This window comes from Rattus norvegicus, chromosome 9 (genome assembly GCF_036323735.1).
Source record: "Rattus norvegicus strain BN/NHsdMcwi chromosome 9, GRCr8, whole genome shotgun sequence".
Taxonomy (NCBI): Eukaryota; Metazoa; Chordata; class Mammalia; order Rodentia; family Muridae; genus Rattus; species Rattus norvegicus.
Window position 1 is genome coordinate 18709071 of NC_086027.1, and position 27089 is coordinate 18736159.

The 27089-nt window shown below is 46.1% G+C and overlaps 1 protein-coding gene across 1 annotated transcript in view; it reads right to left on the minus strand.

Moving 5' to 3' along the window:
* Nucleotides 1–27089, minus strand: part of Kif6 (kinesin family member 6) — a 296865-nt gene that overhangs the window by 135146 nt on the left and 134630 nt on the right. The window contains exons 11-13 of the mRNA XM_006244480.4: nucleotides 17247–17352; nucleotides 16026–16164; nucleotides 11872–12087 (exon numbers count right to left, since the gene is read on the minus strand). Of these exons, the coding sequence (XP_006244542.1) occupies nucleotides 11872–12087; nucleotides 16026–16164; nucleotides 17247–17352 (461 nt within the window). The remainder of the gene's footprint in view (nucleotides 1–11871; nucleotides 12088–16025; nucleotides 16165–17246; nucleotides 17353–27089) is intronic.

Below are 27089 nucleotides of genomic sequence, written 5' to 3' on the forward strand. Positions count from 1 at the left end.
CACCATGTTCAAAACAACTTAGAGAGGGAAATATTATTATCATTAATATAACATAATATTATTAACAATACCAACAATTGACATTAGTTATCATTTTGCATTAATTATTAACATTCATCATTAATATATCGTTAATGATAATTATATAGCATCATGATGTGATTAATAATATATTACACTCACATATAATACATTATTATTAATAACATTATTTTTATTCTTTTTATATTCAGTTATTATTTTATTTGGGCTTATGGTTTCAGAGAGATGGCTCCATTCTAGTGAGGAGCTATGGCGGGCAGGCACAGTGGCCAGACCAGAAGCTGAGAAACCGCATCTTCAACCACAAACGTAAAGCAGGGAGGGCAAACTGGAAGTGGGGCAGGGTTATGAAATCTCAAAACCCACCCCTAGTGACAGACTTCCCCCAGCAGGGCTGCATCCCCAAATCTCCCCTAAAACGTCACCAGTTGGCAACCACAGGTTCAAATATCCGAGCCCAGGGGATCTCTTCTCATTTAAACAACCACGCCTGTCTTACAGTTTCAACTTCTGGTGCCTGTGGGATGCACAGGCTGAGGGGAATGTCTTCCCTTGAACACATCACACAGCAGTAACAGCATGATCGCCCGCTTCTGCTTGGTGAAAAATAGGGTCTCAGACCTAGTGCCAATCTACTATAAAACAAAGCTATCCCGCAGAAATGGCAAATTGAGCACTGAAGCCATGGGCGCGGGGATAATGGGCTCCTGTGGGTTCCATTTGCTAATGGCAAGAATTGATTACCCCATGCTGGATGTGTAATTAGAGTGGGGAGAGGTAATGAACAAGGAAGTTAGGAAATGATACGGTCATCAATTAGGGTTTTACTTCTGCTTAGAAAGGTTGAAAAAGAGCCTGTCTGCTGTCTATCCCAGCTGACACAGTAAGTTTAACAGAACTTGGTGAGTTCAGAGAGAGCAATCGAGTGCTAAATTACATTTCCTGCCCTGCACGATGTTATCAGAAAACTTACCCTGAGCCTGGGCGAAGAAGTCACAAAGAACTGCATTAGATAAAATGTTAACTTTCCCATCGTCTCCTGTGTCTGACAGCCATGCCAGTTCTGCTTATGCTGTGGAACCGGTGGGTCAGAGGTATCATGGAGCCACAGGAGACAAGAGAGATGTCTGTACTTAACCACCAAGGGCGGCCGATCTTAAAGGAGTTGAATGGATTGGAATTGAACCTATGAACTAGGGAATCTATCTTTTAGATAGTTCTCCATTACACATGCAGCAGGATGATTTTGTACTCTGGGAAGAACAGAATAAAACAGGATGCAGAAGAAAGACTCAATGAACTGGGGGAGCTGGTGTGCACCCGTGTGCTGTGTCGGTGTGGGAGGGGCTGTGTGCAGTACGTGCCTGTGGTATTTGTGCACAGCTGTAATTGACATGATTTAGTTGTGCTGCTATCCCGAGCATTGCAGGCTAATGGTTAGACCTACCCTTTCTCAGGTTATATCAAAATTGGAGAATGATGTATTTCACGGAGAGTTCGACTGTGAGAGACACGGGACTTATGTGTACAGCTTCATGAAGGGGACCGCTTAGGTGTTAGCTTGTGAACACTGATACAAATTCCTATAAAACATGCTTAGACTTTACAACTGCTATGTTATTGCGTGGTGACTGGCCATGAAGGGCAATGTAAATTGTTAAGGACTTTTCTCCAAATGGCCAACTCACTCGGTTGGTCGAATTTGTGGGTGAAGCCACTCCAGTCTCATGAAACATCATTCAAGCCTTATTCGAAAAGTGTTTTGTTTTTGTGGAAATGAAACACCCAGAAGTGGAGATATGGCTCAACTCGTACTGCTCTTAGACAGGACATGAGCTTGACTTCCTGCACCCACACTGGGTAGCTCACAACTGCTGCTCCAGCCGCATGGGTTCGGAGGCCTCTGCAGACATTTGTATCATGTGCATATCCATACACAGGCATGCACAAACCTACATAATTTTTTTACACTTTTAAAAAAAGATAGAAAACCCCTAAAAAAGAGATATGTAAGTGTCTCAATGGCACAAATACAGGAGGGAACCTCATGCCCTGATGGCTTGAGAGAGCTTTGAACTGGCTTTTATCAGGAGTGAAAATGGGCAAAACACTGTGTGTGTTTGTGTGTGTGTGTGTGTGTGTGTGTGTGTGTGCGTGCGTGTGTGTGTTTGTGTGTAACAACACTGCCTTCATTATATCCGCTAACTTCTCTAAGGCATTTGAAATTGTCCCCAGAAACTTGGCCCTGGGACTGCTCAGCCTTTCTGCCCTGGGCTGTTCATAGGTGACCCTGGTCTATCCCAGTTTCATGCTGGTCATTAGCATAGCTGGTATTTCCATGGAGTATGGTGTGCAAATAATAATACTCGATTTCTCCTGCCAGCTTTGGAAAGTTTGGAGTGTTTTCAGGTACCTGGAACCCTCCCAGTAGAGCAGACTATATCGTCAATCCTAATATCAGTATAGTCTTAGCTATTACTTCCAGAAACAAGCATAGGAAAAAGACTTAGCTCTAGGAAGGCAGTCACAAGATAAGGAGTCCATCAACACCCAGATTAAGCCAGGACTATGGTCAGACTGGAGTGGACAGTTCCTGTACTATTCCTTGGGGCCCAGCAGAGACTGGGTGCTGACCCTCTGATTACGAGTCTGTGTAGATAGGGCACACAGGAAAGTTTCTACTAATAGTGATCCGCCCGGCAAACAGTGCCTTGCACGCTTTCCCAGTGTGCTACAGAGCATTTGCAGTCTGCGGCCTACAGCAAGTCACCAAAATGTGTAAAGAGAAACTTCGAGAAGTGTTCAATGCTAGAGTCTGCCTGTTTTTCTCCTGTTTCAGAAAATTAAAGTTGGGAGGGAAGGAGGAAGATCAGAAGTTGCAGCATTTGGTGCCAACATGACGTCAGGGTCGACTCCAGTCATCCACCAAAAAGAAATGGGATTTGCACACTACTGCAACTGTATAGACTTCCTTATTTCTCCTTTAGAACAGGTCTTTTCACTTGGTTCTAGAGGTTGAACTCAAAACATTGTGCATTCCTTCTTTAAAAGGGGAACAATAGTACCCTTGGCAGGGAATAGGGAGGCAAAGATTAAAACAGAGGCAGAAGGAACACCCATTCAGAGCCTGCCCCATATGTGGCCCATACATATACAGCCACCCAATTAGACAAGATGGATGAAGTAAAGAAGTGCAGGCTGACAGGAACTGGATGTAGATCTCTCCTGAGAGACACAGCCAGAATACAGCAAATACATAGGTGAATGCCAGCAGCAAACCACTGAATTGAGAACGGGACCCCCGTTGAAGGAATCAGAGAAAAGACTGGAAGAGCTTGAAGGGGCTTGAGACCCCATATGAACAACAATGCCAACCAACCAGAGCTTCCAGGGACGAAGTCACTACCCAAAGACTGTACATGGACTGACCCTGGGCTCCGACCTCATAGGTAGCAATGAATCGCCTAGTAAGAGCACCAGTGGAAGGGGAAGCCCTTGGTCCTGCCAAGACTGAACACCCAGTGAACATGATTGTTGGGGGGAGGGCGGTAATGGGGTTAGAATGTTGGCTGGGAAACTGGGAAAGGGAATAACAATCAAAATGTAAATAAGAAATACTCAAGTTAATAAAGAAAAAAACAAAACAAAACATTGTGCATGCTAGACAAACACTGTCACTGGAGCCCCATGCAGCGGTCCATCACAGATGACTTGTGAATTCCTGCAATGAAGCAGTATTGCAAAGCTCAGAGCCAGGATTTGGACTTTGTGTGTGTGTGTGTGTGTGTGTGTGTGTGTGTGTGTGTGGTAAATGTTAAGACTCCTGGTTAATTTTGAATTTCAGATAATCGATGAATTTTTTTTTAGGAGAAGTGTTATTGCATAGGATCCATGCAACTTAAAACACGTCTTCATCAGGAGTTCAGATTAATTGAACGTCTTCCATTTTCATTTGATGAATCTTACAAACATGTGAGACAGCTCCATTCAGCACGTCACAGACACCTTCATCAAGCTCCAGTTGTTGACAATCAGGGGACCCAGAAGTTACAAAGGCCGTATGACAGAAACAGGCCTTCCATGCACTGAGTGGAGACAGATGTTTTCAGTCACAATTACCAGCTCACACACATGCGTCTGTGTGGTAAACTGTAGCACAGCTACAGATAGACATGGCTGTCATAGGAACAGAGTCACAGACTCTGGCTTGTGCTGTCAGGACAGCTGAGAGATGGATTTTGTTGTTTTTGTTTTTGTTGTTGTTGTTGTTGTTGTTTTGTTTTGTTTTGTTTTGTGTTTTGATAGTCTCATTTCATAGCTTGGCTGGCCTGGAACTTGCCGTGTAGACTAGGCTGGCCCACAACTCACAGAGATCCACCTGCCTCTGTTTCCTGAGTGCTGGTATTAAAGGCATGCGCCAACATGACTGTTTCAATTGAGTCTTATTGAGGAAACTAAATTAGGATCTGCCTATTGGTTTCCAAAACACAGAACACACTAATAAAAGCATTTACATGTAATTTGATATAAATCCCAGAGAATCAAATTCGATAAAGAAGATGTTAATGGGGGGTTGGGGATTTAGCTCAGTGGTAGAGCGCTTGCCTAGCAAACACAAGGCCCTGGGTTCGGTCCCCAGCTCTGAAAAAAAAAAAAAAAAGAAGCTGTTAACAGGTTCCTAAAACTTCAGGGAAGGCAAACACTAGTGTTTGATGTAACGAGTGTCCCTCATCAGGGGGTGAACTTTTAAGACCTTCCCTCAGAGGGAAGGGACAGAATGAACAGTGTTGGATACAAAGTGTAAGGACACCTAGCTGTGTGCTTGATTCAACCAAGAGAACAGTGGACAAACCTCCCTGCTTCTCAGTGCCACCTCCAGGGGGCCCAGTGGAGGCTTGTCAGCAGAAGAGACATGTGTAGAAACCATCAGTTTGGGGGACTCAATAACAATTGTTTGAACTTCTAGCTGAGGAATGGCACACATCTATGAAGCCACAAAGCTGTTTTTATTGTTATAGAAATGAGTCCTAGTAGCCCATCCCTCAGACAGCTGATGGATCTGCCTGTCTTCCTCCCCAGTACTGCTGGGATTACAAGTGGGCACTATAATACTTAAGATTTTTGAATGTGGTTTCTGGGGAATACATTCAGGTCCTTGTGTGGAGGTTTGGTCTTTTGCTCTGTATGGTAATGCCAAATACTGGCCCCCAAGGCCTGGATGCCTCCAGCAAGGAGAGAATTTGAAACTCGCATCCATTTGAAACTATTTGTTGACTAAAGATGCTGGCAGCCTACAGCTGAGTAGAAGAGAGCAGTTGGGTTTCAGTTCCTGGGCTTGGGGTCTGAGGCAGGACCATGAAGAGAGTAGAGGGTGGAGAGAGGAGAAAATGCCATGGGGTAGGTGAGTCAGGAAAACATGGCCATGAGGGTTGGCTAGAGCGGCCCAGACAGAACCAGGCAAATTATAACTCGGGTTACTGATGAGGAAGTCGATTCTAATAGGTCAGAGGGAAGATGTCTGCCCAGATCTGGTGGGCTTATTATAAATATAAAAGTTCTGTGTCTTTTATCTAGGAACTGAATGATCAAAGACAAGGTAGAAACCCCTGACTAAGATTAAAAATTACTACAACAGATTAGCATCCAACATGGGATAGAAGTTAGGCCTGGTTCTTCCTCCCAGCCTCGTACTCTCAGAAACAAGACTCAGACTCAAAACATATTTACAAATACTTTGACAATATAGCCAGACTCTTCTCTGACTAGAATTATAAGTGAAGGTAACCTATTTATCTTAACCTACACTCTGCCTTGTGGCTGGTCACCTGTGCTCAGGTGCCATGAGTCCATCTCCTCACATCTTCCTGGGTAGATCTTTCCGTGCCTAGCTCTATCCCAGAATCCTTTCTCCTCCTGGATGAGAATTTCTTCATCCACCTTCTCTTTCTTGCCTGAGCCATAGGCCATAGGCTTTTTAATTGACAGGTGTTGCATCCATACAATACACAAAATATTCTCTCTACATCCTTGTGCTCAAAAGACAAGCACTTTATTAAAAGAGCCATCTCCCTAGCCCTGGACTACTTTTTTGGGGAGCCATGCCAGCCATTTTCCTTGAGCTTTCACTCTGTGGAATGACATCTCTATTCTATCCACTGACACATTGCTCCTACTAGACAGGTAGACTAGACTAGGTGCTCATGGATTCCAAAAAAAGATCAATCAGTAGATAGGTAGACACATGGATGGATGGATGGATGGAGAGAGAGAGAGAGAGAGAGAGAGAGAGAGAGAGAGAGAGAGAGATGCTAGGTGGATATAGACAGAAGTAGGTAGACACTGATATAAAAGGATAGACATAGATAGATGTAGACAGACAGACAGACAGACAGACAGACAGACAGGGCTTGTCTTTGTCTTTATATTGCTGTGATAAAGACTGTGACCAAAAACAACTTGAGGAGAAAATATTTTACTTGAATTATATGTCCCAATCACAGTCTATCACCGAGAGAAGTCAGGACAGGAAGGCAGATAGAACAGGAACCTCGAGGCAGGAACTGAAACAGAGGCCATGAAGGAATGCTGCTTATTGGCTTGTTCCCTGTGGCTTGCTCAGCTGAATTTCTTATAGATCCCACAATGGTGGGCTGGGCCCTCCCACATTCATTGCCTGTCAAGAAAATGCACCACAGATTTGCCTACTGGCCACTATGATGGGTGGCGTTTTCTAAGCTGAGGCTCCTCCTTCCAGATGACTCTAGCTTGTGTCAAGGTGACAGAAGCTAGCTGGGACAAGGTATATAGAGCTCATGTTGTCCACTGCGGCTAGCCAAACTCAAGGAATTCATTCTCAATAAAGGTCAACGTCCTTCAAAACCAAACCAAACCAAAACAGAAGCCATTTTTCATAAGTCTGAGATAAGACCTCATAAGACCTCACTGGGCTCACAAAGACTAAGATGAGAGTCTTGGGGTGCTCAGACTTGAGAGCAGACATCTGTGTGTTTGTGCATCTGTCTGTCACCTTTTCTCCCTCCTGGCTTTCATGTTCAGGCCTCATTTACTCGTCTCTTCTGTATACCTTTCAAATAAGGGTTTGAAAGATGCATTTCCCCAGGATTTGGCAGAGTAATCCGTGACTGGGAGTCCTTGGATCTGCAGGAATGCCTTTTTTTATGGAAAGCATGAAGATGGTTTTCGCCCCCACTGGTGTCTCCTTGAGTGCTTCTTTTTAACTTAGTGGAGGACTTGGTACAGCTAGACTATAAACAGTAGGCTTTGGTCTCAAGAGAACAATTTGGTTTGTGTAGATGTATGTAGGCTCCCTCATAGGCCAGAAGAGGATGTGAAACAAAGCTGGGCCCTCTACAAGAATACTACACACTCACAGGCTCTTAACCACGAACTGCCACATCATAATCATCACCACCACCACCACCACCACCACCACCACCACCACCACCACCACCGTCATCGTCATTGTCATCATCATCACCACCACCACCACCACCGTCATCATCATCATCCGACAACAACATCATCTATTATCATCATTAACATCATCAGTATTATTATTAGCAACAGGATTTACTTTTGCTGAAACTAGAGATAACTCATTCAGCTAGGCTGGCTGGCCAGTGACCTCCTGGGATCCACCTGCTTCTGCCCAACCAGTGCTGGGATAACAGGCGCATGCTGCTTGGCTTTGACTTTGGCTTTCTGCTAGAGTTAGAGATGTGACCTGCCTAGTGGGTGCTAGGAATCAAACCTGGGTCCTCTGGAAGAGCAATATAAGTTCTTAAGTGCTAAGGCATTCTTTTTTACCCCTAACACCCACCCCACAACTGGTTTAACGAGGTGCTGCAGATGGAAATCGGGCTTTGTGCACGCTAGGCAAGCACTCTATCAAGCGAGCCACATCCCTCGCCTCATGAGAGAATGGTGTAACTCTCCAAACTGAGTCTGAACAAGCCCTCTGGTCTTTCAGAGGAAACCACAATAGACATTCAGTCTCCACGTCAACAACTCAAACCCCAAATCCTTGACTCTCTTCCACCTGACCGGCTGCTTGGACAGTGACCTCCGGATTCTCCAGGGAGCAGTAAATCCAGCCCCACTTTCTAATTCAAACGTGCGCAGGCTCTGCTGACTTCAGAGGTGAGTGGAAGAGAACGGAAGACGGGCAAATTTTGACCATACTTTCTAAGCCGGTTTGACCAAATCTGACCAAATCTGCATTAGACACCTTCGCAAGACAGAAAAACTTCCATACCAGCAGCCTTATTGATTCATTTGAATATGCTTTAGTTTACATAAGCTTCTCAGCCCCTGTGGTCCCAAACATCTAATTGGCTCCCAGGATCTTAAACATAATCAAGAATCCCATTCCAGGGTGCTTGCTCTGCGACTCTAATTCCTGCACACTTTTTATTCCTACTTGTAGTCTTTGCCAGACAATAAAGTCTGTCCCCTTCCAACCCTTCCCCAAATGCTTAGAGCACTGTCAGACCATTGTCAGCTCACTCCCGTTAACCAGTCTCCTGGAACTCCAGCCAATGGCCGTTAAGACTCGAAAGCACTTCAGACTGGAGGCCCCTCTCCAACGCTTTGACCTCATTTGTTCTTGGACCTTGAAGACAATTGCTCTTGTACTTTTTTTTTTCTTTCAGACGTTTTCAATTCAAGTAAACTTAATTTGTTTTCCAAACAAAACTGTGGTCCATCTCAGTGGCAAGATCAAGGGAGGGGCGAGGCCTTGGAAAAGTTGACTATAATTATAAGGGGAGGGAGGAGACACCGTGGGGAGAATCATTCTGAGGAGGGAGATGGTGCAGAAAGAAGAAATCCACATTCAAAAAGTCTAGCCCACAGCTAGGGTTGGGTTGGTGAATCTGAGTCCATTTTTTCATATACACAACAGTTCAGAAGTTAGAACTCCATTCACTACGAATGGTATTCCTCCATGGGGATTGAAGCTAGCCTTCAGCTTGACTGGTGTAGGGAAGGAGGATAGGACACGTTTCCTCACCTGTCATATGGCCACCAGCGACTCCCCTACAACAAAAGATAGAGTAGAAAAAGAGAAGGGGAGCAGGTTTTTTAAGCCAACTTTTGTGTGGTCAAGGAGTCTTCAGAAGGAAGACTTAGATCCAAAGACCTAGATAAAGTCGACTCCTTTAATATTCAGGCCCGAGGACAGCTTCGTAGACATGTGACTGGGCTACACATTGTCTGATATAATGGGCTGGGTGAGGAAACTAACTGGGCAGTGCATGCTTACACTCCTCTTGGCCTCCCTCTGTGGCCTCTCTTCCCATGAGGTAGAGGACAGAACCTCCTTTTTAGGGAAGGTCGTATGATCCAGCCCAGCAAGGTAAGCCAGGGAATTCCCCATGGCGAGCTGTTTCATGAGTAATCGAGGGGCTGGTTTTAAGTTTCATGAGTGGCATTTGGAGGGAGGGGTTCTAGGTTCTGTGGCCTGCCTTGGAGGAGAGAGGAAATAGGAAATAGAACAGGATACGGTTAGGAAGGGAATTGTTTCTGTGGCTTCCCAGTTTCCTGTGGCTCATAATATGCAGCCAGCGAGCTACAATGCCACGTTCTGGCTACAGTGCCATGCTCTGAATATCGTTCTCTGGGTTCCAAGAGCACAGGTGCTGACACATGTTCATGATGGTCAAAACTTCAACACGGGCCAGGAAAGACATTTCTCACGTGGCAGAGACTGTCACAGGCACTGACATACCCGGACTTTCCATGGCCTATGTGCTACTAAGGCCTGTGTATTCCCATTTCTTAACACTTAGAATGCCCACCCCTCTCTTAGCATTTCCAGGCTCTGGCCTAGACTATGTGGCCTTGGAATTGGCCACGAGTCTCAATGCCTTCTGTTGGTCTGTTCTGCACATGCCAACCTCATCTGACCTTCTCATGTCCTAGATCCCACAGGGGCACTGGCGAATCACCAAACAATGGATTCCCTCTCATTGGAGTACTCCCCCACATGCATCTTACCCTTGAAAGCCCTTCTGGATCTTTCTGGTTTTCTCTGACATGGTCCTAGTACCTGTTCCCTCAGTGACTCTGCTCTGTTGGTCTATAATTACTCTAAGGTCAAAGACTGCATTTGTTTGTGCATGTCCTCATCTTTAACTTGGGGCAAAAGAAAAACTTACCTCACTGGATAAGGATTAAATGAGTTAATTCAGGTCAAGAATTTAGCCTAGTAACTTGTATATACAAGGGTGGAGCAAACTGTGCTTATAACAATAGCAAATAGCACTGTGCTTACGACCAAGTGTGTGCTTGTACCAGCAAGACAGCCAATATTCAGAACGGATAGGTCAACTACAGGATTCACCTGTCCAGGTCCTTCCCCCATTTGATTCCAACCAATAAAGAGAACGTAGCAGGGCTGTGCGGGAATCAGTGCCAGAGAGGAACCAGTCACCTCACTCTTACAAACACACTGTCGTTTCCCTAGGACATGGAAACCACGCTGCCGTGCCATGGAAGGACTAACTGAGGCAAGGTTCTGCGGAACCAAAGACGCAGGGGTGAGATTTCACAACTTCCGTCTCCACGTTACTTGATGTTGTCTGTGATAACCGAAGTCCGCTGCTTAGAGAAGGCCTACGCTGCTTTCAATTCTGTTGTGACAATCTATCCTGACCAAAAGCGCCAAGGGGAAGGCAGTGTTTCCCTCTTCACAATCCCCTGCTTCCCTGCTGCTGTGGGGAAGTTAAGGCGTGAACTGTAAGCATCAGGCCCCAGTCAGAGCAGAGAGGACAAATGCACTGCTGGAGCCCTCGCTTGCTCCCTCTCTAGCATCCTTCACTCTTACACAGCCCAGGGTGCAGACCAAAAATGGCGCTCCCCCTGCTCACTCTCACAACACATCTCTGTAGTCCCGAGGAAGCGTACACTGGAAACCATGTCAAAGGAATCAAGACAAGCCCTTACAGAGACATTCCCGTGGGGCCTGTAGGAATACAGTGTGGCCTAGAGTATTGGCTAACCCGGTCTAGACAGTTCTTCAATGGAGGATGTCTTCCCAGGTCATTCTGGGATGTGGCAAGTTGACAGATAAAACTAACAGGCCTAGCACCAAACTTCTAACGTGCTCAGGCTAGATGTCTCAGAGGGTTTCTAAGCAAATTTGTGCACAGGGAATGCTATCTTACATAGCCAACAGGGGGCTCTCTCCACTCCTTTGGCCAAAAAGGGGCGCTGTCTACTCCTCTGCACCACCCTTCATATTCTCAGGGTCCAGGCCAAGCTCAGTCATGTGACTACAACATGCTGGTCTGCAACAGCTCAACACAAAGGAGACTGGGCTTCTAATGAGTTCTTTAGAAGCCTTACCGATACCTCCATTGAAAGTCAGGAAAGGAAAGTGCACCCATGGCTGAGCTCAACCCTGGGGAATCCTATGACCTCATAGTTCTGCTTTTTTTTTTAAAATCAGCCTTTGATAAAAGCTGTATTGGTGTGTTAAAGTTATTTGGCCGTGGACAGTTTACTTGGGTACTGACAACATCTTCACATTGGTGTCACAATGTGGACCTCATTCTTGCTTGCCTGTCACAGAAAGGGGTTCATCCCCCTCTCTGAAGCTAACATCTCTACTTGTATGCAGACTCGTCTCATGCCACATCCAAGGCTGCCATGATCTACCCGATTCTTCCTCACTCACTCCTGAGCTCGGAAAACAAGTATTTCACTTGAAAACGTAATTCTAACAAACACATCACCGGAACCTTCGTCAGGTGTGATGTAGAAACCCATCACGGACAATGAGGAATACTGGAAATGTCGTCAACCCACCTGTTTTCTTGTGGAGCAAGCTGGATCTGTGCCTGTAGACGCTGAGGTCCTGGGTCTGGCTCAGGGAAGAGGAGAATGAGGTCCTCTGACCTGCCGGGCTCCCAGCAATGAAGGGCGAGTTCGGAGGTGGCCTAGCTTCGCTTTTCTCTGTGCTTGAATACTGAAGGGCATCTTGAGTTTTCTTCTTTTCCTTTTTTAACATATTGACCAGGATATCTAAATATCTGATTTAAGGATTTAGTGGCTCCTGAGAGATGATCGTGATTAGACAAAAATTCCTAAAGCAAATACTGTCCTCCAACCAGATAATCGTAACTAGCGCCCTTTGGTGCAGACTGGCCACAGGGACACAGATGCTCCCTGAATTTGCATGTGCAGCTGTCCGCAGCTTAGGAGGGAATCAGCCATCGTTGTGCCACAATGACACGGAAGCTGTCAAACGGAAAGACCTTTGAAAGGCTGACCAACTTTGGTATGGCAAAGGGGAAAGGCAAGCCTGGCCAATGCAGTTCTGGGAGGCAGAGCAAGGACAACACATGGGGCTTTCTGGCCAGTGTGAGCAGCCAAATTGGCATCCTCCAGGTTCAAGCGAGTGACCCTCTAAAATGTAAGACAGAGAGTGATTGAGGCAGGCATTAGAAGAAGAGCATGTGGGCTGGGGATTTAGCTCAGTGGTAGAGCGCTTGCCTAGCAAGCGCAAGGCCCTGGGTTCGGTCTCCAGCTCCGAAAAAAAAGAAAAAAAAAAAAAAAAAAAAAAAGAAGAAGAGCATGTGTGCACATGCACACTCATGTACACCGGAGTCTCAGAAAACCCAGGGGCAGGAGAGAAGACTGCTACTCAGAACGGAGGGGGAGGGGCCTAGGTTACACATGGTTTTGAGCAAGTATCATGGGAACAATCCAACCTCCATATTGCTCCTCAGACTTGAGCTTCGACTTGTTGATTTCTAGCTGGCCAATCCATTTTCCCCTCAGAACACCCAGCGTGCCTTCCATTCCCTTAAAATACATTGTCAAGAGGTGTCTCAGAGTATCTCTGTGTGTCCTCTCTTCCCAGTAGGTAAATTCGGGGTGTTGAACTCGTGTTGCCAGGCTTGGTGGCAGGTGCCCTCACACTGGCCCCTTGTCTCCTTTCATGACACCATTCTGAATCCAAGCCTCAGTATGAAGGAACCTTGACTTGAGTGACTCATTCACAGTGTGAAGCATCAGATGCCACCCACCTGAACAGCCGTATGGGATTCAGAACAGTGAAGACGGTGGAGACAGACACACAGACACAGACACACACAGACACACAGACACACACACACATACACACAGACACACACACACAGACACACAGACGCACACACACACACAGACACACACACAGACGCACACAGATACACACACACACACAGATACACACACACAGACACACACACAGACACACAGACACAGACACAGACACACAGACACACACACACACAGACACACACAGACACACACACACAGACACACACAGACAGACACACACAGACACACACAGACACACACATACACACACACACACATACACACACAGCCTGGACTGGACCCCCTCTGTCACATCTCATTTCATTTGTCCTCAACGCACAGATCCTCATAAGCCGTGGCAACTATTGAGAGGTTGGTAGGAGTGTTGCAGGAAGATCCCAGTCTAGGATCAAAGCCAAGAAAAGAAGCAGGAACTGGGGCTAGGGCCAGGGCGGAGGCCATCCCTGGAGATGGATGGGGTAGGAAAAAGGGAAGGAACGCAGGGGTGACAACATTGTGGGCGGCACTTGGAGACAAGGGCGTGTGTGGGGGTGTAATTTGCAGTTGGACTTAGTGTTACTGGCTGGATAATAAAGTAGCTAAAACTGACTTGAATTTGACATGGGGTCTGCTAAGACTCAACTAAAATTAGAGGCTGAGGCTAATGAGGCAGTTCGTCAACTTTGTTTGGGTTGGTTTTTAACCTCGTGAGCTTCTCCTCCCTCCCGCCTTCCCCGCCCACCATCCCCCACCCCCATCACCTCTCTCTCTCTGTCTCTGTCTCTCTCTCTCTGTGTGTCTGTGTGTGTGTTCTGTGTCTGTGTGTGTGTGTCTGTGTGTGTATGTCTGTGTGTCTGTCTGTGTGTATGTGTCTGTGTGTGTGTATGTGTGTCTGTGTCTGTGTGTGTGTGTCTGTGTGTGTGTATGTGTGTCTGTGTCTGTGTGTGTGTGTCTGTGTGTGTGTCTGTGTGTGTGTGTGTCTGAGTGTGTGTCTGTGTGTATGTGTGTGTGTCTGTGTGTATGTGTGTGTATGTGTGTGTATGTGTGTGTGTGTCTGTGTGTCTGTGTGTATGTGTGTCTGTGTATGTGTCTGTGTGTATGTGTGTGTATGTGTCTGTGTGTGTGTATGTGTGTGTGTATGTGTGTCTGTGTGTGTCTGTGTGTGTGTGTCTGTGTGTGTGTGTGTCTGTGTATGTGTCTGTGTGTATGTGTGTGTATGTGTCTGTGTGTGTGTATGTGTGTCTGTGTGTGTCTGTGTGTATGTGTGTGTGTCTGTGTGTGTGTGTCTGTGTGTGTGTGTGTGTCTGTGTCTGTGCCTGTGTGTGTCTGTGTCTGTGTGTATCTGTGTGTGTGTGTGTCTGTGTGTGTGTGTCTGTGTGTGTGTGTGTCTGTGTGTCTGTGTGCCTGTGTGTTCTGTGTCTGTGTGCCTGTGCTGGTTCTACATACGTCAGAAGAGAGCTTCAGATCCCCTAGCGTTGGAGATGCAGGTGATTGTCCAGCACCTGGTGTGGGTGCTGGGGCATGACTGCAGAGAGACAAGCATGGCTCCCAAGAAGAGCAGCATGTGCTCTGAATTGCCAAGCCACCTTTCTAGCTTCTATACACATTCTCAAAAGATGTACAAAACATGAACAGAGAGCAGGATATATTTGCTCATGGGTCCCTAACCCCATGTTGGAGATGACCCCAGGCCTGTGTCCATCCCCTGGAAAATCAGTGTGCACTTTTAACTGCTGAGCCATCTCCCCAACCACTGTGTAGCTTGCACAACAGCTGCACTTAAAGTCTTTGTAAGGTTTTTTTTTAAAAAAAATGATTAAAATACATTTATAAACTTTTGGCAAATGTATTACTCCCTGTGAGTGTTTAAAGGTTGTAAGCGTCATGAAAGTGTCCAGTCTTTTACCAGAAGATTGAAAGGTAACAAGAGGAGCAGCGCTGAGGAGACGCGGAGTCCTGCGGTCCCAGCAGCCCTGTTGGGACTCTTCAGAAGCTGTCCCTTCTGTCTGCAATGGGAGGCAGCATCTGCACCCACCAGCAGCCATGGCCTTCAGCACCCAGAAGATGCTTCCTCTAGGAGCTGAGCAAAATTCTATCTTGAACACGCAAACTCTGCTTGCTTCCTAATTTGGAAACATCTGTATGTGAGACTCGGGACAAGAGATCTGGCTTTTAAATAAAAAGTGACATCTAAGTCAACCTCTCTGCTTTTCAAAAACTAAAGACTATACACCATCTTTTCTCAGACATCTTCTGAATTTCACCCACACAGCAGCCACAAACTCTGGGACACGATGAGACTGTGGTCAGTGTGGTGTCTGGTCAGCTGGCTAAAGATAACCAGCTAACTTACTGGTTCTGATCTCAGAACAGAGCAACCGAAAGATATTTAAACAACAGGCAAGTGTTAAGAGATGCGACTATTCAGAGATCTGAAATGTCCTTTGCAAGAATAACTGTATCATGGCTTGAGAGGTGGCTCATCTGGAAAAGGGTCCTGATGAACTCTGTTTGATTCCCAGGTTCCAGAAGTAGTAGTAGAAGGAGAAAACTGACCTCCACATGTGTGGACACACACATGCACGCACACACACACAGACACACACACACAGACACATACACATACACAGACACACACACACACACACACACACACACACACCCCACATACACACGTGTACATTTTTTTTTTCAGGTTAAAGATGTTTGCTCATACTTTGCTGGAGTGACGCTGTTCACTGTGAATGGGACACAGGCTGGGTTAGGCTGGGATAACCAAGATACGTGGTAGCGTTGTGGATGGAGGGCATCTACAGGCTCATTCCCCTTCCAAACCAGGAGAGTGAGAGTCACTCATCTCCCCCAAGAAAGGATACTGATCTCATTGTCCCTCTGCTTGAGAAGACTTCTGAGCTTTGTGTATTCTTCATCCTTCACTGGCTCTTGGCACGCTTGCTGTGTTGTGCTTTCAGAGGAGTCAGTGTTCTCCAGGGTCTTCTTGTCATTCAACAGCTTCTGCAAGTTGGGGTAAGAACTTACTGACCACACCTATATTCTAAATTTCTTTGCCGATATGCTGTTCCTAGTATACACTGGACATACACTCTGCCCTTATCCTTGCCTTTCAGACTATGACTAAGTTTGATGGTTATGCTTTCTTCTTCCTTCATACCTATCCCATTCCTCTCTCTCCTGAAAACTGGTAAATTCCTCTTTAAATAGTATCTCCTATAGGCTTCTCCCTATCTTATTGTAATGGTATTTACTCAATATTGAAGTATCCCCCTCCCCCGGAGTGAAGAAGGGGGCTCTATGACTCATGAAGACAAGTCAGTAGCAAACAAAACTTCCAAGGCCCAGGAAGTTCCTGAAACTTGCAAGGTTCACAAGATCCTTCCTCCAAGGTTAAAAAGCAGAAAACAATCATTGTAGGGGAGGAGACCCTTGCAGTGTGACCTACAAGGTATGCATGGAGCTTTGCCTAGGCAGGTTTTCTATGTCACCATCTCACTCATGCTGGGGTGGGACCTTTTAAAATTCATTTATTCACTCGAATAGACTTCAGTGGAATCATTTATTTGGTCCATTAGTGTGTTATCCGAGTTAAACAGAGATTTGTTCATCATTGCCCAGTATCTTCATGAAGTGTGCAAAACTACAAGTGAACATTGATGGCATTCCCACCCCCTTAGACTCCACAGGGGCAAAGCTTCAGAGGCTGAGGAAAATTAACAAATTACTCAGATAAATCAAAATACTGGGGGAAAATCTGGGAATGATCATCTTGATACCGTCTGAAAATGTGTATGCACACATTTGTGTGTTCGTGTGTTTCAGCATAGACATACTCTGGGAACAAGGCAGAGATTCCTGGCAAAGGAATTAGAAGTACACATCCAGAGTTTATTTGTGGAAAAGTTAGATCTAATTCCTGCAGCTGCTCAGTGATAGTCACAGCATGGTTGGAAGCTCAGGCTGTTTTCTGCATGTGTGAAGCTCGGTCTTGGCATTTCAAGAGCTGGTCAACAGGAAGAGTTTTTATTGCAGTTGGAGCGTGGCAGGACATGGCTGAGACCAGAGGAAACATTGAAATTTACCTTAAAATGATGAAAACAGTAATGGATTTTACGCAGATCAGCGCCAACTTCCAGTCTACTCTCTGGATCTTGGTCCTCCACAAAGGATGCTATTAGTTTTTCCAACCTAAAAAATACATAATGCATGAGAAGCAAGAATGAGCTAGAAACCGTAGAAAGTCTGACAGGCTGACTTGCGTGCAGAACATTTGGAGTACAGAATATTGGGCCCATATTTTCTTAGAATTCATTACTCGATTTGACTGTGAAAGGAAGGGGAAAGCATATTGATAAAAGTAAAACCTGTAATCATCTAATTACTTGGCTGATTTCCAATGAATGTTCACATGAGGGTCTCCATATAAAAGCTATATGAGGGCCTGGAGAGATGGCTCAGTGGTTATGAGCACTCACTGTTCTTACAGAGGATCTGAGTTGGGTTCCCAGAACCGATGTATGTGGCTCACAACCGCCTACAGCTCAGCTTCAGGGGACTCAGAGCTCTCTTCTGACCTACAAGGTCACAGCACGCAGTGCCACATTTATGCTCATATGTGCTCCCACCCAGATACATATGATTAAAAAAATTTTAAAAAGTAAGTCATTTGATTTCTATAGGCTTCCCATCCCAGACACACTGAACCTCTTTGCCTCTGTGCCAGGCTTCCATGTCATTAGGGGAAGTAATAAAAATAAATAATTCCTACATTAGCTTCACTAAAAGTGCATGGTACTCAGCCTCAGCTGGCCCTGGGCAGTGCTCCACAATGCCTTAAATCATTTCTGGTAGACTTTTGATCTCCACAGTGGCTCGTTCCAATCTTCCCATGACCCCCCTTGTCTGCCACTGAACCTCCCCTGTGGACCAGCGAAGTACCCTCTGACCAGACTGAGAAACCGAGTTGCTGCCATGGACTTGTGCACTGTGTAAATCCTGGCAATGGCCCTGCCTTACCACCCAGACTCTCTCCACACTTTCATCCATAATTTGATAATGCACTCCCTTCTTCTCGAGGCTTTCCTCTTGTCCTTGCTTGCGTCCCTTAACATCTTCATCTCTCTTCTGGACAGACTCTCTTCTCTCTACATTCAGTACTTTTCAAGCTCTTCCTATTCTCTCTCTCTCTCTCACACACACACACACACACACACACACACACACACACACACGTGCATGCACATGAACACACATACACACACAGACATACACACACACACACACATACAGACACACACACAGACATACACACACAGATGTGTGTAAAGAATGATGAGATAATTCTTGGTGCTTTTTGTCCCACTGCCAACTTTAGATGCTCAGTGCAGAGATATAGGTTAGTCAATGGACTCATGTCATGGACTCCAGCCTCTTGTCCTGATCCTAACCAAGGAGAGCAGAAGGCAGACGGCTGATGGTCAGTTCCTGCACCGCCAGGCCGCAGAGCAGCTCCTCCATATCTTCCTAACATGATGAGAGCGTCTGCCTGCTCTCAACTTCTTTGGCATGGCACACACTTCCCTCCCACGGTTGGCCCCACACGGCACATGATGATTTCTGTCTCAGAGCCCACTTAGGGTTTGTTTCCATATCTTCCTGTGAGCATTTGACACGGACAGCTGACACTGGAAAGTATGGGGTATTTTGTAGCGTAATTCTATTTTCTGATTTTGTTTTCTTGAGACAAATCTTCTACCATAACCCAGGATGTCTTCATATGCACTAGGTAGCTCAACCTGGCCTCAAACTCAAGTCGATCCTCCTGCCTCAGCCTTCTGAGAGTGCAGGCATGAGCCATTTCACTTGCCATTAAGTGGTGACCTTTCAGGCTGCTCTTCAGATGTAGGCAGCTCCCACTCTCACATCTTATCTTAGTTTATAATTTTTGTTGCCGTGACAAAATACTGTGACAAAAGCAACTTAAGAGAGAAGGGGCTTTGGTTCACAGTTCGAGGTGCGGCTCATCATGGAGGGACGGTCAGAGTCAGGGTGCTGGGAGCATGAAGCCACACTGTAGCCATCTTGTGGAAATGGAAAGACGGGTCTGCTGCCGCTCAGTTCCACACCTCCATTTAGATCCCCAAGGAGTCCTGCGCAAGAAATGGCCCTACCTACAACTAAGACGGGTCTTTTCACTCAGTTAATAAAGTCAAGGTGACTCCCCCTCAGGCATGCTCAGAGGCCCCTCTCCCTGGGGCTTTACTCTGTCAGTTTGACAATGCTAACCATCACCCTATTTATCAATCGACTTTTGTTGTTGTTGAACACGCCTACAAACTTCCAGATACACAGAGAATTGTACTGACGACACACGGTTACTCTGCCATTGCTATGGTAAGATACCCTGACAGAATACAAACTGGGGAGGAAATGTTTGTTTTGACTCATGGTTTTGGGAGGGTACAGTACATCAAACATCATGGCAGGAAAGGCACGGAAAGGAGAATCCGAGGCCTGCTGCTGGCTGGGAGCCAGGAAGCTGACAGATCACACTGCACATATATACAGAAAGCAGAGAGAGAGAGAGAGAGAGAGAGAGAGAGAGAGACAGAGACAGAGACAGAGACAGAGACAGAGACAGAGAGACAGAGAGACACACACACACACACAGAGAGAGAGAGAGAGAGAGAGAGAGAGAGAGAGAGAAAGAGAGAGAGTTTAGCAGGTGAAGACCACTTATAGACCCTCAAAACACACTGACACACTTCCTCCAGCAAGGTTCTACCTCCCCAGGGTTCCATAATCTTCCCAATAGTACCACCCTCAGGAAACCAAGTATTTAAACACACAAGCATGCAGGGGACCTTTGATCTACATGATGCAAAGACTGATTTTTTTCTATAATGTAATCCTGAAATAAATCCTCGTGAACAGAATCCCAAACAGTGCAGGAGTGAGTGAATTTAAGAGTCAACAGCTCCCCCCCCCCTCCGGATCCCATTCAGACTCCTCATTGGAAGAAGATAATTAAGTTGGGTGTCAGGCACTCTGCCATAACAGGCTCCTCTCCTGACATGTGGGGGTCAGAGGTGAAGGCTTAGTGACATAGAGGACATCCTAACGCTGAGCTTCCGTCAAGCCTGATGTCAGCACTGTGAACATCTCCCTCCCCTAAAAGCCCTTTTACAGGGGCCTCAAATGCAAAGCCACATTGCTTCTTGGTGCACTCAGTGATTTGAAATGGCAAGTATGCAGAGTTTAAATTAATGTCCAGGATGGCATTGCCTCCCATATGATGGTCCTTTCGTAGGACTATGTATTTATCATCATAGATTTCCAGTATGGAGTTGAAAAAGCTATTCTGAGTAGATTTTAGTTTACTCTTTAGGGGTGGGGTCTCAAGCTGGCCTTGAGCTGACTATGCAGCTGAGGACTGCCTTGAGCTTATGGTCCTGTGGCCTCTGCACTCCCGTGCCGGGATTCTAGGTATGAACCACTGCGTCCCGGGTTACCAAAATAAGTTTTAAGTAAGACAAATTCCGAGTGAGGAAGACCAGCATTACGAGCACTTTTAAAATGCAGCCGATGAAGGCTCTTGAAAGGTCTGCAACTCAACCATGCTGATTTTCATGGTTTGCACAGTGCTAGTTATTTTTAAAGGTGTGTCCCACCTTGCTGTGTTCAAGCAATATCTCTTCAGCAGACCTAGAGACACAGCATTTAGGACAAAGGGAAAAGAGATCAAAATAGCTGGCATGGAGACCTGGAAGCTGCTGGGATCTTGCAATGGTGGAGACACAGCTGCCTCTGGGCTCTCGAGGGCTGCAGAAGAGACTCCAGGGCTTCTCGCTACCAAGCTCCAGTCTCTTGTGCAGTAGACCAAGGCCAATATGTCTGACCTAAAATGGGTGGTTGATATTCTAGCTGTGTATACAAAAGAACAAATTGATACCGCTATCAGCCTAGCTGAAGGGGAAAACCCTGAGTATAGTGCCCAGTGGAAAGCAGGGCTTCAGGTCTAGGAGACTGAGCCTCAGGAGAGACTTCTCTAGATAGTGGCTGGCGATGTAAAGGTGTGGAGGGAAGAAGTGGACCAGTCCACTGTGTGAGTAGCAGGTTATCTGGCTCATGCCTTCTGCAGACACTTGGCTGGAGATGACCTCGGGTCATCCAGGTCCTGCTGAGGTACTAGCCTGCAGGTGTCCATCTAGATCTCTGTGGATGAGGATATGAAGCCAGTTTACCTGACGAGTGCAAGCAGGCTCAGTGAGATGGACGGTGAGCAAAGGTAGCTGCCTTTACCTGCTGTTTCTGTCCCTCGGCCTTTACCCGCACCTGCGCTGGTCCTGCTCCAGCAGGCCTCATGCCCTAGTCTCCAGACGGACACCCCACTCCTGGTCACTGACAGCAGCAGTGATGATACCAACTCACCATGCTCGAGCCCTTGTATCTCACTCAAGCTCCTCCATTTAGATGGAACCCACAGGTTTCTGAAATTCCCCCAAGAGATATCCCACAACTGACTCAACAGGACAAAACATGAGTGCAGTCGTAGCTGCTGGTGGAGGTCCTGGACTTCCTCCTCTGTGTTTCTGCTTATTCCTGGAGACCACGATTACACTTACAAGTCTGGTCCAGAGTGAAGGTGTAGTGGATCTCTTTGATATGCTCTCACCATGTGTTTGGGACACCTACACTCTGACCTGGGGTGTGTGGGGAACCTCCATCCCTTCATACCTACACAGCTTGAGGGCCACAACCTTCCATAGTTTCCCTTACAGCACAACTCTGGCACAACTTCAGTTCCAGCCCCAGCTCCTGTTCTGTGGTCAGAATCAGAAGGGAGGGCCTCATCGTGCCTACAGCAGAGCCCCCGTGTCTGCCCTTCCTTTCCTGGCAACTTTTCTGTCCCCTTGCTCATCCTTGAGTCCAAGCATGTCTGACAACTGGTGACAAAGAAGAGTGAGCTGATGTCATCCCCCTAGGACAATTTGGTCCTGCTGTGGGCTGCTGCCTGCCAGGCTCCATGCCCAGCTCAGGGAGAAAGGCAGACACAGTTGGGTGCTGGCTGGCATTACATCAGACTTCTCAGAGCTCTCCCCTCCCTGTAATGCTTCACATCCTCCTGGGCACTCATGTGGACCCCATCTCTTGGCCCAGAGCCCTGATCCTTCTAGAGGCACTGATGGGTGCCACAGAAAGAAATGGTCAGGGATCCTTTTCTGGGGACTGGGGTGGGTTGGCTTCCTCATCTTTATTTATTTATTCAGCCCCACTGCTATTTGCAGATATTTATAAAGATTTGAAGCAATGGACAGATTTCTGTGTGAAGATTATTTTTATGCTTTTGCACCAAAGGGAAATAATCATAAGTCATAAATTTTTTACAGTGCCTAAGTGACTAGAATGCCTGTGGCCAAAATAAGAGATAAAAATAATATAAATTAATTAGCCATCTGTATCGATAACTTCTTTGTTAAACTCTACATGCCACGTCCAAACTCCTTCCTTGCTATAGGCAAACATTTTGTTAGCACTGGTTCTTATTTATGTAATCCATGACAGCTGAGGGATTAACTCAGAGGAGAGAGCATGGCGGCACTGTGGGTTAGGGAGCAAAGAAGCTAGACAGGAAAGGACTGTAGGCAGGAGAATGTAAAAGACAAGTCACAGGGGCAGGGGCAGTGACAACAGAAGCAAGGTGGGGTAGGCAGAGGCTGAAACAGAGGACAGAAATCTGAGTGAACAGTCAATTTACAGCCACTGAGATAAAGGAAAGGACTGAGGTGTGGACCAGCCACACTAGGCCAGAGCTCTGGGGCTAGTGCAGAGACTGAGGCTGGGGAGAGAGGGTTGGAGGCCTAAGACAAGGCCATGGGAAAGGAGCAGAGGTGGCAGATAGAAGACTGCAGGAGAGTGAAAGCCTGAGGTGGGTGGAGTCTGAGCTCACATACAGGAAGAAGGTTGCTGAGAAAGTCAAAAGAGTAAAAGGCCAATTGAACAGGTCTGGCTCTCCCAAGCCACGAGTCTCCACAACTAAAGTCCCTTCATGGTTCGTATGGTGCCCAGCTACTCCTTAATAGAAGATAGTGCTAGTTAGACCTAATCTTTGCTCCAGATCTCAAACTTTTTCCATAGTCCTGTCTTGTACAAAATTCAATTTTTAATACTAAAGTTTCAAATATGCCATTCTCAGTTCATTTCTTTAGTGAAAACTTTAAATCACAGTCTTGTTTTATGTTTTTTAGAGTGCACTCTAAAATGTAGCTATATTTAGACAGAAAGGCTTGTAAAATTTTTGAGAGACAGATTAAAAGGATTCGTGGGGTGTAAAAATATGGAGTGAGCTGGTAGCCATTTGCATGGGAACGTCCGCCATAGTCTCATGTGTTTGAATACTCAGTCCCCAGTTATTGGAATGGTTTAGGAAGGATGAGGAGGTGTGGCCTTCTTGTTGGAGGTGTGTCACTGTGATGTTCTTTAAGGTAACAAAAGCCCACACCAATCGCAGTTAGCTCTCTCATTCCCTGCCTTGTGGCTGCTTTCAGTTGCTGCAGGAGCACTGTGCCTGCCTGCTTGCTGCCATGGTCCCTGCCACGATGGTCATGGACTCACCTCCGGAACTGTAATCCCCAATAAACTCTTCTATAAGTTGCTATGGTGTCCTATCACAGCGATAGGAAGGTCACTAAGACAATGCTCCTGGTTACTTTTCCACTAGACACCAAATTATTTTGTCTGTCACGTGCAAAACAGTGCATGGCTGTTCAGAAACACGTTCACACGGTACTGAATCTGAAGTGAAGCTATGTAAGTCAAACCACCCACTATCACAAAGCTCTTGGTATTGGATTAAATCCAGATTTACGAAAGACAATATGATAGATGCAATGTGATAACCCAGAAACTATAACAACACAGTAATTAGAGGTTAAGCAAGCCTGCAAAACTCTGTAACTATGGTTTAGTTGTTCACTTCATGGCTCTGCTTTTGTTCCTGACGGCTCATCCTGCCTTTGTTTAATCACCTTTTGTGCAGACTATCTAAAATTAGGTGCCAGGTGGAGATGAGATTTGCTACTTCACAACTGTTGTTACAGCCACGGGCCTCCTTAAGCTCCAGGACATCTGATGTCCTCTCTTGATCTCCCCCAGCAGGACACTCGAGTATACAAAAGCTAGATTTCTGAACACCCAAACTATCCCTGTAAAATGGATATTAGGAAATGTAAGAAAGAAATTCTTGAGGGTCATGGAAGGTCCCCTTTTTTTCCTGTATAGAATTTCTTAGAGGGGCTGGGTTCCAGTGTCAGCCTGCACCCGTGTGAAGACAGTGAGGGCGGTCATGTGAGGAGAGACACGAAGCTCTGCTGCTCCCTAGCTTGCCAGCCTGACTGGCGAGCTCCACCCCACTGAGAAACTCTGCACTCTGTTTATAGATAGAAATAAACAAGGTGCCATCCATCACCTTAACTATCTAACTAAATCTTCTCATAATGGAAACTCCCATATGGAAACGTACATGATCTCATTTGCTGTGCCTACAGTCCAAATGGTTTTAGCAACGAGAGTGGTAGCTTTGCACTCCTGATTACAGCCTGATCAGCATCTGTTATTTGAAAGGTGGACTCTCGCCTTACCCTCCAATGTTTCACTGAACTTACCATGTATATTATAAAGCTTATAATACCCAAAGCTAGACTGCTGATTTTATATGTCTACTCTATAATATTACTAAATTTTGTAATGTACTTGAAATAAAATAACTAAATATTTTAAACAATGGGTCCTGAGGTTCCTTAGGGTGGCCCTCTAGGTAATCTTCAGACTTCTACATGCATGTACAAACTTGTGTACATACAAGTGCACACACTCAGACACTTACATCTATAGATAGGAAAGACTCTCTGGGCTGGCCCAGTTGATAAGGGCACTGGCTGTTCCTCGATAGGACACTCAATTGCTTTCAAGGTATACAACACCCTTTTCTGGCCTTGGTGGACATGCGGTGTAGACATACATGCACATAAAACTCTCAAACACATAAAATAATAAAATAAATTAAAAAAAGAGGATTTTTTTAGGACATGAAAGATGAATCCTTAAAAGCACCTACTGCTCTTGCAGAGGACCAGCATTTGGTTCCAACACCCACAGGAGACAGGCTCCAGTATCATGGAGACAGTGACAATTTATGACCCCCATAGGCACCTGTACGCCCACACAGACACACCCACACACATGCACAAACATACACACACCCATGCACGTTCCTACAGATACACACAGACACACACAGACACACACAGACACACACACAGACACACAGACACACAGACACACAGACACACAGACACACACACACACACACACACACCCCACCAGGCGTGCCTTCACATGTATGAACACGGTGCTGCTCAGTTTTCGTCAATTTAAGGCATAGGAGTGTCACTTGGGAAGAGAAAACCTTGGTTGAGGAATCGCCTTCACCAGACTGGCCATAGGCAAGTCCGTAGGAATGTTTTCGTGACTGTTGATCAAGAGGGCCCAGCTCACTGTAGGTGTTGCTACCCCTAGGCTGGGGCTGCGGGCTGGATCTATAAGAAAGCAGACTTAGAAATCCACGCGGGCAAGCAAGTGAGCAGCACTGTCCATAGTCTCTGCTTTAGTTCCTGTCTCTACTTCCTCAATAAGAAACCCTAACCTGCAAACCAAGTCAATCTTTTCCTCCCCAAGTTGTTTTTGGTCAGTGTTTTATCACAAGACAGAAAGCAAATTAAATTAGAAAGGCATTAAATAGACACAGAACAAGATGAACACTAAAACGGCCTTAGATCTCATGAAGCTCAAGGACCACAGAGAGCAGGTACTGACGAGGTGAGGATGCCGGAAGCGTGTGCGCAAGCGTGCGCGTGCGCATGCGCTCCTGCACTCACAGCCCGCTGCCCAACTCAGAAGGCAGGCCTCGGGCTTCCGATGAAAGAGCTGTCTAGACATAAAGACCCCACTGTGCCAACTGTAATCCGTAAATGAGATCGCCCTTCACGCCTCAGCCTTTCCCTTTACTGCCTTCCGTGCTCATTCCTTCGGCCGATTAGAATCCCAAACAGTTGAATTTGGGAGGATAAAGGAATCACCCAAGTGGAGAGACAGTCTCTTCACGGAGACAGGCCTATTTAATCATATTAGATAGCGATTTCTTTAGCACTCAGATGCTTCCACAGCTCCCCAACGATAATTAATACAAGCTGTGGACCACATTTTTCGTCTAGGTTTTAATATCTTCAAAATGCGGTGTCAGGACCCAAATCACTTCGAGCTGGAGTGTGGAGACTTCATCTGTAGTGAATTATGTCTCCTGAATGATTTCAGGGGTCTGATTTCTTATAAAGTGAGAGAGACGCGCATTAGCCACTAATGACCTCTGGGAGACACAAACCACAAAGTTCAGGTTATTGCATATAGCTGGCCATTTTATCAGAAGCCAGGAAGAAGCGTACAAGAAACATGAATTCCGGACCATGTCAGCAGATAATCCATTACTCCTCCTCCTTGAATGAATGCCTGATTACTTGGACTTTATTTTTCATTCAAGTTGGTGTGAATTAGCTGTTAGATAAAATACTGACAGTAGTTGAGCAAGATACTTCTCAATTCTCAATCACGGAGCCATCTCAGACAGGAACTGACCTCAGAAAATGAATTAAGTTGGTCGCTGCATTGACACGGAGTCTAAGGCAGGGGATAACAAAACCATGCTACATGCCTCACTGTGTGCTTCTGGTGCTCTCTTCATGATCTCGGCGCTGGGTTTCTAAGACTCACAGCCAAGTCTGTTCCCTCTACTACCCTGGAGCTTGATCTTTGAAACCTGTGAGGTGGTTTTCAAGGTTTGCACCAGTTTCTTTCCTCACTGCTCTGACAAG